The 13611-nt window shown below is 44.7% G+C and overlaps 1 protein-coding gene across 5 annotated transcripts in view; it reads right to left on the bottom strand.

Annotated features, from left to right (window-relative positions):
- Positions 1 to 10907, bottom strand: part of ALDH18A1 (aldehyde dehydrogenase 18 family member A1) — a 42206-nt gene extending 31299 nt beyond the window's left edge. For 3 of the 5 annotated variants that reach the window (XM_081790491.1, XM_081790492.1, XM_078434658.2), the window contains exons 1-2: positions 10717 to 10907; positions 7811 to 7926 (exon numbers count right to left, since the gene is read on the bottom strand). In XM_081790491.1, the coding sequence (XP_081646617.1) occupies positions 7811 to 7898 (88 nt within the window). In that variant the 5' untranslated portion in view covers positions 7899 to 7926; positions 10717 to 10907. The remainder of the gene's footprint in view (positions 1 to 7810; positions 7927 to 10716) is intronic. The other 2 variants (XM_078434659.2, XM_078434661.2) reach the window with 1 other exon arrangement.
- Between the last annotated feature and the right edge of the window lie 2704 nt (positions 10908 to 13611).

Below are 13611 nucleotides of genomic sequence, written 5' to 3'. Positions count from 1 at the left end.
AACCCAGAAATGGACCCACAAATGTATGGCCAACTAATCTTTGACAATGCAGGAAAGAATATCCAGTGGAATAAAGACAGTCACTTCAGCAAGTGGTGCTGGGAAAACTGGACAGCGACAGGCAGAAGAATGAACCTGGACCACTTTCTTACACCACAGACAAAATGTGATGGAAGACCTAAACGTAAGACAGGAAGTCATCAAAATCCTCGAGGGGAAAGCAGGCAAAAACCCCTTTGACCTTGGCCGCAGCAACTTGTTACTCAACACGTCTCTGGAGGCAAGGGAAACAAAAGCAAAAATGAACTATTGGGACCTCATTAAAATAAAAAGCTTCTGCACAGCAAAGGAAACAATCAGTAAAACTAAACGGCAACCGACAGAATGGGAGAAGATATTTACAGACGACACATCAGATAAAGGGTTAGTATCCAAAATCTATAAAGAACTTATCACAGTCAATACTCAAAAAAACAAATAATCCAGTGAAGAAATTGGCAAAAGACATGAATAGACACTTCTCCAAAGAAGACATCCAGATGGCCAACCGACACATGAAAAATGCTCAACATCACTCATCATCAGGGAAATACAAAGCAAAACCACAATGAGATACCAACTCACACCTGTCAGAATGGCTAAAATGAACAACTCAGGAAACAACAGATGTTGGTGAGGATGTGGATAAAGGGGAACCCTCTTGCATTGTTGGTGGGAATGCAAACTGGTGCTACCACTCCGGAAAAGAGTGTGGAGGTTTCTCAAAAAATTGAAAACAGAACCCTACAACCCAGCAATTGCACTACTAGGTATTTATCCAAGGGATACAGGTATGCTGTTTGAAAGGGGAACATGCACCCCAACGTTTAGAACAGCACTATCAAGAATAGCCAAAGTATGGAAAGAGCCCAAATGTCCATCGATGGATGAATGGATAAAGAAGAAATGGTACACACACACACACACACACACACACACACACACACACAATGGAGTATTACTTGGCAATCAAAAAGAATGAAATCTTGCCATTTATAACTGCATGGCTAGAATTAGAGGGTATTATGCTAAGCAAAATTAGTCAGTCAGAGAAAGACAAATATCATATGGCTTCACTCATATGAGGACTTTAAGATATGAAACAGGGAAGGGAAACAAAAATAATATAAAAACAGGGAGGGGGACAAAACATAAGAGACTCTTAAATATGGAGAACAAACAGAGGGTTACTGGAGGGGTTGTGGAAGGGGGGACGGGTTAAATGGGTAAGGGGTATCAAGGAATCTACTCCTGAAATCACTGCTGCACTATATGCTAATTACTTGGATGTAAATTAAAGAATAAACAAATTAAAAAAAAAGAACAAAGTAATTGGTATGAGTGGTAAAAAATCATAACCAATCCACCTATAAGTTTTCTCTCCGACATGGTAGCCTGATTTTAGGTGTCTATAACAATGATTAAAAAACCTGACAGCTTTCTAAAGGACAAGGAGTGTTGGAGTCAGACACTTTCAATCCCTTTGGATATCTGCTTATAAGCAATCCTTTCCTGATTCTTTCTTCTTGCAACACTACACAGGATTTCTAAGGAAGCAAATATTGCGCGCGCACACACACACACACACACACACACACACACACACACACACACACATATTGCATAAAGTCAAAAAAGTAAAGCAGTAAGAGCTGAATGGCAAGCACTGAATCCCTTCCCCACTTCTCACAGATGTTAACTCCTCCTCCTGGCTGCTTAATAATTACCCATTAGCCCTTTCTCTCACAAATTAAGAGACTCTGAGCAGAGCACACCGCCACCAGTCAAAAAACTATGTTTCCCTAACTTTCTTGTACAGCTAGACATTGCCATGTGACTAAGTTCTGGTTAATGAGATACATATGAAAATGTTATGGGGATTTCTAGAAATTTCCTTCAAAAGAGAAGTGCTTCCTTCTTCCCTTCATCCATCCAGCTGCTTAGAACACGGGTATGAGGCTGGAGCTCCAACATAATTTTAGACTGTAAGGAAAACATCAAGAACTTTGGAGTAACTAAAAAGGAGGAGTGTGGATGCCTAATGATTTCACAGAGCTATTCTGAAAGCCCTGGACTGCCTCCCTTCTTAGAGAACCTCAGGTTCCTTTCAAAAGAGAGAGGGATGCCTGGCTGGCACAGTTGGTAGAGCATATGACTCTTGATCTCGAGGTTCTAAGCTTGAGCCCCACGTTGGGTATAGACATTACTTAAAAATAAAAATCTTGGGGCGCCTGGGTGGCTCAGTCGGTTAAGCGTCCGACTTCGGCTCAGGTCATGATCTCACGGTTCGTGGGTTCGAGCCCCGCGTCGGGCTCTGTGCTGACAGCTCAGAGCCTGGAGCCTGTTTCAGATTCTGTGTCTCCTTCTCTCTGTGACCCTCCCCCGTTCATGCTCTGTCTCTCTCTGTCTCAAAAATAAATAAACATTAAAAAAAAATTAAAAAAAAAAAAAAAATCTTTAGGGGTGCCTGGGTGGGTCAGTTGGTTAAGCATCTGGCTCTTGACTTCAGCTCAGGTCATGATCTCATGGTTCATAAGTCTGAGGCCCACATTGGGCTCCGTGCTGGCAGTGCAGAGCCTACTTGGGATTCTCGCTCTCCTCTTTCTGCACCCCGCCCCCCAAAATAAATAAATACACTTAAAAAAAACCTTTAAAAAAAAAAAAGAGTGAGAAACAGACTTCTATCCTGTTTGAGCCATTTTAATTTTGGATTTTCTATTATGCACACCTGACCTAACTGTAACTGATACCGAAGAATGAGTGCACAGGCAGAAAGGCAAATGAAGCCTTGCTGATGGATGGTCTTACTCACAGCAAATGGACATTCTCTTGGTGGGACTCCTTGATTACAAGAAGGAAGTCAAGATGAGGAATACAGGTCCTCAACAGGACTAAACTTTACGTACCTCCTCCTCCAAGAGTTCTCTATGTGTCATTACAGGCAATTCATAAAAATTTGAATGAATTACTACAGTAATCATTCCAAGCCACTTTTTGGACCATTATTCTAAAATGGTACTATTGCAAAGTAACTTACTCCACTCGAATCAACCATTATCACCCTCCTTTACACTGACAGACAGATTTCCCAGCTATCTCTAGACCCACCACCTCTAACTCCTGACCACTAACTTCTCTAACTATAATGTGACTTCTATCATTTTCTCTATGCTGTAACAACGGGGGGTAAAGCGCGCAGAATCTTATTCTCGTGGACCAGAAGATCATGTGTGTTCTCCTCCCCTCTGCTTCCTTCACACACAAATCTTAGAATGAACATTTTTAATGAAGCAGTAAAGAGTCCTTTTTTGTGTCTCTTAAATTACCATTTTTAAAAGTGATTATGCTTCAGCTTTGTGGAGATACAAGATGATACGGTCTTTTTTTTTTTTTAAAGAATTTTTTTTTAACGTTTATTTATTTTTGAGACAGAGAGGGACAGAGCATGAACGGGGGAGGGTCAGAGAGAGAGGGAGACACAGAATCTGAAACAGGCTCCAGGCTCTGAGCAGTCAGCACAGAGCCCAACGCGGGGCTTGAACTCACGGACCGCGAGTTCGTGACCTGAGCCGAAATCGGACGCTTAACCGACTGAGCCACCCAGGCGCCCCAATATGGTCTTTTTTCACAACAGCTTGCAGTCTAGTCCCTGGCACAAAGCTGCTCACTAGGTCCATCCTCTGGGATAGAACTGGGACTCGGCACCTTACTGGACTCACAGGTGAGTTGTCTCTTCCTGCTGTGGGAGTCCCAGGGACTGCAGGGCTGGTTTGTGTTGGGGCTAAGTTCTGTAGAGAGTTCCCTTTTTTCACTGAGTTCACCAATACAGGTACTGTGGCTCAGTTTCCAGGGATATTATCACAAGCAACATATACATCTAGGTTTAAGCTTAAAAGCTGTACACATAATAATTCTGGCCTCAATGACTTATAGACAGGGGGTGGTAGAGGGAGAGACTTACTCCTCTTCGGTGTGGATCTGGGATCATTAGCGACTATTTACAAAGCTCTGGGCTACACCCAAGTATCATGCAACCCTTTGATAGCTATCAGGACTAGGACTGATAGCCATTTTTCTTTCCTGTCCCTGAAGGGCTTATCCTGTCCTGGAGAGTGCTGAGCATGGGTGGGGCAGCGTAAGAGGGTACCTTAGGGACACAGGTAGTGACAAGCTTGTCAGTCCAGGTGATCAAATGGCAGAAACCAATCACAATCTAGCAGACCAGGTTAGCATGAAAAAGGTTCCTGACCCACAATCTTTATCAGCAGAGATACTAGCACACCTTGGTGCCAGGCGGTCAAGGGTCATTCTGGCTGCAGCCAAGTGGGTCACAGCCGATCAGAGCTGACAAAGTTCAACAAGAAGAAACAACTATGAATAAGGTTTCAAGCAAATGAAGCCTCAGTCACATCCAGTGGATTCTAGCACCAGGGAGAGTTCTGTGGGATCCAGGGCTTTTTGGGTTTCCTGTTCAGCAATGCTTGTACCCTGCCAGATTGACCCTACCCTTCCTGGGGGCATTTTTTATGTTCTAGAGTATCACACTTTTTAGGGTCCATACTGAGGACCACGAAGGCCTTGATTAGTTAGAAAAAAATCTAAGATTACCCTGGATGGGTAATCTCTTCCCATCTTCTAAGGAACCTTTAGGGTTCTAGGTTCCTCAGAAAAGCCATCTCCTCCTGGTTAGAATGAGGGGATACTGAGTGTGTGTGTGTATGTGTGTGTACATGTGTCTGGAGTGGGGTGAGAAGAAGGTTGTCCATATTCCTCAAAAGTGCCACACACCATACACCAAGGGAAGAGAAGTAAGCTACCCTTTCAGCATTATGCACTGATGCTCAGCAATCAATGAGCCTGTGTTCCAGGCCTGAACAAGAGGGGACCCTGATAGGATTTCTATCTCCCTTCCTGGCCTTCCATTTCCTTCTGTGTTTACATGTACATACTTTCTCACTTTGCTTTTCTTATTTCTTTTCTGCTCTTCTGCTTATCATGTCAGTGAACACAGGGTTCCAGAATCCAGAAAAATCTGGACACAAAATTAAAAAATCTAGGGAAAAGATCAGAAAGTGCCTCTTTCTGTGAATGAGACCAATGAGAATAAGCAATAGTAAAAACTATAAAAATACTGAATATTTAGTATATACAGAGAATTGTGTTAGGTATTCACACACCTTTTACAGAGGCAGAGGATATATAAAAGGACGAGTATAGGTTCTGGAGCTAGACTGACTGGATTGGAATCTCAACCCTTGTGCTTATTTGCCATTACCTTACCTGGTGTAGGGGATAAAACAACTTGATGCATGAACAAAAACTGGCACAAAATAAAGACTCCATAAATATTAGCTGGTATTATAAAAAAAGGGTGTCAGCTATTGTTATCAGCATCACACTGAATTCTCGTGAGTTAAGTATTATTACGAGTTAGTTGTTAGTATTATCACTCATTTTATAAGTAAGGAAACTGAGGCCCAGAGAAGCTGAGTAACTTGTTAACATTACCAGACTGCAAAAATGGCCACAATACCTTAAAGCTTCTCCCATCAACAGATGGATTCTGTTTTCCCATCCTCTGACTCTGGGCCAGCACTATGACTTGTGTTGACTACTACAATGTAGCAGAAGTAACACTGCATAAATTCTGAACTTAGGCCTCAAGAGGTCTTGTGGCTTCCCTGCATGTTCTACTTGGGAACCCTGAAAGCATCATATGAAGAAGCCGTATTTAGCATGCTGGAGGATGAGAGGCCACATGGAACAGAGATGATTCATCATCCCAGCAGAGGCCACCCAGACCTCAACAATCAGACCTGAGCCAGTGAGTTCTGACACAGACACAGAACCACCCTGCAGCCGAGCCAGGCCCAACACAAAATTGTGACCTAAATCTATAGTTGTTTTATGTAACTAAGTTACTTAGTAAGTAAGTAGCACAGCTAGTTTTAAAACTCAGGGAACCTGGCTCTAGACCCTGATCCTTTATCCCTTATATTCTTCTTTATGTGAATGGGAAATAGAGGGTTTTTTCCTCTGGATAGTGATAAGTTTGATTAGTTGATAAGTACGACCTCTTACAATAAGATCTAGAGACAGATTACTGATAAGATTTACTTGATATCAGGGAAAACAGCCCCGCAAAACATGACAAATAGCTTTCCAACAAACGCTGCTGGAATCACTAGATATCCACAGGCAAAACCATGAACCCTGACCTAAACCTTACACCTTCTACAAAAATTAACTCAAAATGGATCACACTTCTAAATGTAAAATGTAAAACTATAGAACTTCTAGAAAAAACACAGGAGAAAATCTTCAGGATCCAGGGCTACACAAAGCTTAGACTTGACCCCAGACACACAATCAGTGAAAGAAAATACTGATAAATGGGACGTCATCAAAACAAAAAGACCTTTCCTTTGTGAAAGATCCTGTTGAAGGACTGAAACAACAAGCTATGTGTAAACTGGGAGAAAATCCTTCAAACCAAGGGTCTGCCAAGGACTAGTATCTAGAAGGTAAAGGACTCCAAAATCTCAACAATAAAAAAAACAATCTATTTAAAAATGAGAAAGAAATGTTTCACTAGAGAGGATATAAAGACAGCCAACTAGCACAAGAGAAGATGTTCAACATCATTAGCCATTAGGGAAAAGCAAGTTAAAACCACACTGAAGGTATCCTTTCACACCTATCATGATGGCTAAAATCAAAGAATGACAACATCAAATGTTGGGGAAGATGAAGAGAAAGGGCACTGCTCACACGCTGCTGGGGTGAATGTAGACTGGTACAGCCATTCTGCAAAAAGTGTTTAGTAGCTTCTTATAAAACTAAACATGCAACTACCATATGACCCAGCAATTGAACTCTTGGGCATTTATCTCAGAGAAATGCAAACTCTGTCCACACAAAATCCTGTACACAAATGCTCACAGCAGCCTTATTCATAACAGTCAAAACTGAAAACAACCAGATGCCCTTCAATGGATGAATAGTTACACTAACTGTGGTATACTCATACCATTAAATACTATTAAGTAATAAAAAAGAACCAACGTGGATGGCTCTCCAGAGAATTATGCTGAGTAAAAAAATCCATCTCCAAAGATCACATACTGTATGACTTCACTTACATAACATTTTTTGAAATGACAAATTATAGAAATGGAGAATAATTAGTGATTGCCAGGGGTTAGGGATGGGGAGGAGGGGCACAGCTATAAAGAGAAACGTGAAGGATGTTGTGGTGGAAACATTCTTATATTGACTATATCAATGCCAATATCTGGGGTGAGATATTGGAAAAACATGTAAAGGGCATCAGGATCTCTCTGTATTAGTTCTTACAACAGCACATGAATCTATAATGGGCTGAAAATTCAAAACTTAGTTACAAAAAAAAAGTAATGAACAAAAATAGCCTGTAGAAATTTTTGGGAGAACTACAGGTAACACCTTACTTGAAAAACTTTTAATTACTTAATCAGGCAGAAAAAACTACACAAAACTAATGTGTACAACTTAATGATTCTGTAGATAAGTATATACCTGTGAAACAATCACCACGATTAATGCCATAGAGCTATCACCTCCAAAAGTTTCACTTTATTGATAAGTACAAACACTTTCACCAGTAGGCTGCTTCCTTGCTTACTGTCTTTGCCCAATTCTGCCAAGTTACTTTTTTTTTTCTCCTTTAAAACCTTGCTTGAAACACACTTCCAAACTTCTCATATATGTCTAAGTTTTCTATGGTACGTACGAGATCTGGAGAGGGCTGTGGACTGGACCCAGGGCAGGAGACGCTGGCGGAAGGCCTGGAACCCAGAGCGGTAGACTTGACTCAACATGATGCGATGTGGTCACTGATCAAAGTATCTGTCGAAAGCAGTTTTAAAAAAGATGAAAGTGAAAATAAGACACAATTAATTTTATTTTCTTCCACTTCCTCATACTCTCAGAGCAAGAATTGGACTCTTCTGCTCCAACTCCTCTGTATCAGGGACACTTCCACCTGCTCTGTATGTAGAAAAGAGACAACAAATGGCTCCTTCCCAGGTCCCAACTCTATCCTTCCTTTCCTAGGACCTTAGTTTTTATGTAAGCAAATGAAAACTACGGATTATAAATGTTTATAAATGTTTATAAATGTTCGGAGTGACAAAAAGGTACAATGTTGCTGTATGGATACTTAATCTTCACTACAATTCCTACACGATTAGGGAGTCTTAAACAAACAAAAAACAGATCTAACATCCAATCAGTGGCCTTCTCTACCTTCCTGCTATCACCTCCCAAAAGAACTCTGTAAACCATGTATTTCAAATGTCTGCTTGACCCTAGCTGACACAAGAAGAGGCTGGAAAGGCCAGAGGTTACTGCCATCTTTGTCCCTCCTGCCCACAGAAATCTAAACCACACTCTTGCATCCCTGGGAGGGGGTGCCATGCCTGTGAATGACTGGCATTTCAAATGACTACGGGCACATCTTGTGGAGGATGAGCACATGGCTAGAAAAAAACGAGCTGGGAATATGGTAGTTATGGATTATGGTTAGGGGCTCCCTCCTACATATACTCAGAGAATAAGTCACTCATTATTGCAGCTCTCATGCTAAAGAGAATTGCTGTTTTCACAAGATAAGAAAGATACTGCACTCTCTTTGCTTGCAGCCTTCTTTTTAGCTTTTGCTGTATAGATTGGACGGATTTTTTCCAACCCTCTTGAATGTGTCTCAAAAGACCAGCAGTCAGCCCCATAGTAAAGTGAAACAAGGAGTGGCATGTGTTGCTCTACAATTTATACTGCCCAAAGGCACACAAAGGGGAGAGAAGAGATTGGCAGGATACATCTATTGTAAAAGACAGGTCATCCAATAGGCATCAGAAAGTGCTAAGTGCTGTGACTTCAGCACTTTGTTGACTTCAGTTTGTGACAGTCTGGAAGATCCCAAGAGAAAATTATTTGCATAACACTGAGCATGACAAAAGCCCACGGTCTTGTGTGCTGCTTATATAAATCCCTTCAGTAATTGTTGCTAAACAATTATTTACATACAAATTCTCTAAGAGGAACACCAAACGAGTAAAATAATCAAATTGTGACACTAAAATTCCAGTTCCATCTCCTTCATGAAAACTTCCTCGGCAACCCTAGCATCCGAGGTTGGATATAATTCTACAGATCGGCTTGTAACTGCTTCATGTATTACTGTTGCTTTTCCCAACAGGATCATAAAGTTCCCACTGACAGCATGGTAAACTGTACAGGGAACATAGATTTTGGAGTCGGACAGATTTGGGTTCCAGCTCTGCACTTGCTAGCTGTGTGCCTTTTGGAAGGTTACTCACCTAGATTTCTAAGCCTCAGTTTCCTCTTTTGTAAATCAGGAACGGTAACAGTAAGGACCTCGTGGGATTACTGCGAGAATTAAATGAGACAATACGTGGAATGCGTGGGAGCAGCATATGCTCAACAAATGTCAGCTGTGCTCCTTCTTTGAGGCACTAAGGATGGCCTACCACTTCCTCTTTATTTCCTTCAGGATGTGTCACGGGCACAAGAATTCAATAAATATTCTGACAGACATAATCACTAATTATACTGACTGTGTACCTCTCTCTTATCTAAGAGTAACTGAGAGCTCTGAAAGTTCAAGGTCACTAACTTACTAGGTTCAGCGCTGACCTAAAACCCAGCCTTCCTGGCCTCTCCCCTGTAACACACGGCCTCTGACTGCAATGGATGCTCTCAATAAGCAGACAGCTGATTCCAGGGAGCAAAGGGTACGTTGTGTCTGTGTGTCTAGACTCCATGTCCTCCATTGGAAAAAGTTTCCATGTTTTGACTCAGGACATTTCTCAAGTACCTCTTTTACTCGTTTTAAACAGAATGCCCTTATCTTACTGACTTAGAGAACTGAACCTTAGTCCCAACAAACTTCACCCAGGAACACGGGCTTGGTATAAGGCTCACCACTCCAAGACAAAGACCCGGTGACACATCTCGCCCCCTCAGAGAGCAGGAGCGAATGATGCGGGGGGGGGGGGGGGGGGGGAGGGAAGGGGGCGGGGAGTCTGGCGCGCCCTGGCGTGCCACACTGCAAAGGGCGGTCGTGAGCGAACTCCCCCGCTGCTGGGGGCCTGGTTTTGAAAGGGAGGGGGTGACGAAAGCCCAGGCGGGCCGCGGGGGACCGCACACGGAGGCCGCCGACAGTCGGCGTGTGGCCAGTTACAAACCAGGGCACATCACCAGCAGCGAGGCAGGTGCACTGGAAGCTGGCTCCGGACTCGCGGAGCGAGAGGTGTCCGCCGAGCCTTCGGGCCTCCACTGAAGGAGCCCTCAGCTCCTCCGTGTGGCTGTACTCAAGGGCGACCGCGGAGGTCGGGTGTCCCAAGCTCCTAAGACCCTAAGGCCTCCCCGCCCGGCCACCTGGGAGCGTCCCGGCGGGCAGCGCGCCCCGGGCTGCTCAGCCAGCCGCCATCGGTCTGCGCGCGCCCGCGCCCACACCCACTCGCCGGGTCGGCCTCCCGCCCGGCAGGAGCCCTCGCAGCCCCCGCGGGCCGGCGCGCACCCCTTTCCCCGCAGCGGGCCAGGCGCCGCATCAGCCCCCGCAGAGGCGCCGGCGTCGCGCCATCCCCGCCGCCATCCCCGCCGCCGAGTGCCTACCTCACAACCAGCACCCGACCCCGCCGCACCGCCGGCACTGCACGCCGGGCCGCTTCTGGCGCCGGCTTACTCCCCTTTTGCTTCCGTCCACGTCCCGCAAGATGACGTTACGTCAGCGGCGGTGGAGTAAACGCAGGCCGCGGGGCCTCCGCTGCTGACGTGGGGCGAAGGGCCAAGCCGGAGCTACGCCGCGGCAATCGCGTAGGCGCCTTGGAGAATACGGTCTGCGCTCCACGTGGCGCGCCCCGCCCCGCCCCAAGGCCTCGGCAGACGCCGGGAGGCGGGGCTCCACATCTCCGGTGCACGTCCACGTCCCTTAGGGAACGGGGGAAGGGGCGGGGGGCCCACGGGGCTTCCCAGGGAGGCGGGAAAGGAGCCTGACTCAAGTAGCTGCTGGTAGGTACCCCAAGGAGTGTTTGTCAGAGTTGACCTCCTCTCCCACGCGCACCTTAAATAGGTTGGATCAACTTGCACATACCTGTATTTACAGAACCCACGCTCTTTTGCTGTTTAAATGCGAAAATGTCACTGTGATAAAATGACTTGCCCCCTAGTCGTTGGGGGTTTACCCAAGTGTCCCAGCCCAGTGCTTGTTCAGCAAGGGCACTGGTGAAGTATTGCATTTAAAAAGTAGTAGTTAATCCCTGATAATTGGAACTATTCCAAAGGCGAATGCGGATCTACCCTTAAAATTAGAGTTCAGCGTCTTCCTCTTTCCTATTTGCTGTGTTTTCGTCACAGGGTACGTTTTGTATAGACAAAGGTGTAGGGGCGGGGGGGGGGGGGGTAGGGGCTGCACAGCACTTGACGCGAGGCCAGTGACAAGGAAGGTGTCTACCCCTTCTCCAGAACATTGCTGGGCCTCCTTATTCATTTCCTTATTCATTAAACATTACTTACTTTAGGTGCGGCTGGGTAGTTCACTCAGTCCGTTAAGGATCGGATTTTGGCTCAGGTCATGATCTCCCTGTTGGTGGGTTTGAGCCCCGCGTCAGGCTCTGTGCTGACAGCTTAGAGCTTGGGGCCTGCTTCAGATTCTACGTCTCCCTCTATCTCTGCCCCATCCCTGCTCATGTGTGCTCTCTCTCTCTCAAAAATAAACATTAAAAAAAATTTTAAACAAAACAAACATTGCCTACTTTATGTGCTAGGCATTAGCTAGACGTGGAAGCAGACATCCTCCCTTCCCTAGATGAGTTCAGTCTTTTTTTAAAATTTCTTTTTAAGTTTTAGTTTTTATATTTGAGAGAAAGAGAGAGAGCACGAGCAGGGGAGGGGCAGAGAGATGGAGACAGAATCTGAAGCAGGCTCCAGGCTCTGAGCTGTCAGCACAGAGCCTGTCGTGGGACTCTAACTCACAAGCAGTGATACCATGACCAGAGCTGAAGTCAGACGTGCAACGGACTGAGCCACCCAGGCGCCCTGATGAATTTACAGCCTTATAGGAGAGACACATATGTTACCAAATGATTACAACACTGTGATTTGTGCTAGAGGAGGAGGCGCCCAGGGATTTCAGGCAAGGCTTTTAAAAGAGAGTGGACATTCAAATTATGCTTTGAAGGCTAAAAATGAAGTCGTTCACCTAGAAATGGGAAGCAGGATCATATGAGGAAGAGGGAATGCAATAAGCAAAGGCATGAGATGTCCCATGACAAGAGGCTGCAGGTGGGACACGACAGGAGAGGTGTTTGGTAGGGGCCACTTTGCAAAGGGATTTCTGTGCCATGCTAAAGAGCTTGAAATTTATCATCCCCAAAGATAGAGACCCATGACTTTTAAAGTACTGTATCGGCTGGGGCGCCCGGGTGGCTCAGTTGGTTAAGCATCCGACCCCGGCTCAGGTCTGATCTCAAATTTTGTGAGTTCGAGCCCCATGTCGGGCTCTATGCTGGAAGCTCAGAGCCTGGAGCCTGCTTCAGATTCTGTGTCTACTTCTCTCTCTGACCCTCCCCCACTCACACTCTGTGTGTCTCTCTCTCTCAAAAATAAACATTAAAAAAAATAAAGTACTGGAATGGCACAATGATGAGATCTGTGCGTCAGAAATCAGTAAAGGGATAGAAGCAGAGAGGCCGGTTAGCTAGTGCAAAGGCCCAAGTAAGAAATGATGGCTGGCAAAAAGACTTCAGCAGTGGGCATGGGGAGCAACAGATCGGGGAGAGCTGACAGCACTTACTACTTTAAAGTGGGGGGTGGTGTGAGAAGAGGAGGGATTCTTGCGAATCTAGTGGTGCTGCAGTATAGCGAGTTAGGAAATAGATGAGGGGAGTTCTTTGAGGTGAACAATGAGAACACTGAACATGGGCTAGGTTGTCAGCTCTTTGGGTTTGAAGTTGGGTGGAGGATACAAAAATAATAAAAGTGCTTTCTAGTAAGTTTCATCTGGCACTTCAGGTTTTAAGATTCTCACCATGAGCTTAGAACAAATTAGGTAACTGTGGGTATAGCTATAGCCATTAAAAACAGTGGCCTTCTCCACTTGGGAAATCCTATTCTAGTTCTTTTAAACCACACATCACCTTATGGTAATTGCTTGTCTGCCTTCCCTGCTAGAATATAAGCTTTTGAGAGTAGAGAAGTATGTTGCTGGCACATAGACAATAAATATTTGATAAATGAATGAATGAATTTCTTTGGGCTTAGTTTTCTAAGTGTACAGATGCACTTCCTCCTACATTGGTAGTAACTGCTATGGGAACCTTGCCACTTTTCTCCAGGGAGGTAGGTTCCTTTCAGGGTACTTTGGAATGGGGCAAAATGATTAACCCATCAGAGATGGTGTTTACAATGAGCATTTTCTGCTCATGAAGTGGGACTTATTATATCTAAGTACATGCTTTTTTAAAAGGCAGTTTTAGATTCAGATCATTAATATGTTGTGGAAAAAAATAA

The sequence above is a fragment of the Panthera onca genome, chromosome D2 (genome assembly GCF_046562875.1).
Source record: "Panthera onca isolate mPanOnc1 chromosome D2, mPanOnc1 haplotype 2, whole genome shotgun sequence".
In the NCBI taxonomy this organism is placed as follows: Eukaryota; Metazoa; Chordata; class Mammalia; order Carnivora; family Felidae; genus Panthera; species Panthera onca.
Note: the sequence above shows the minus strand (reverse complement) of the source record. Positions and strands in the feature narration are given on the sequence as shown.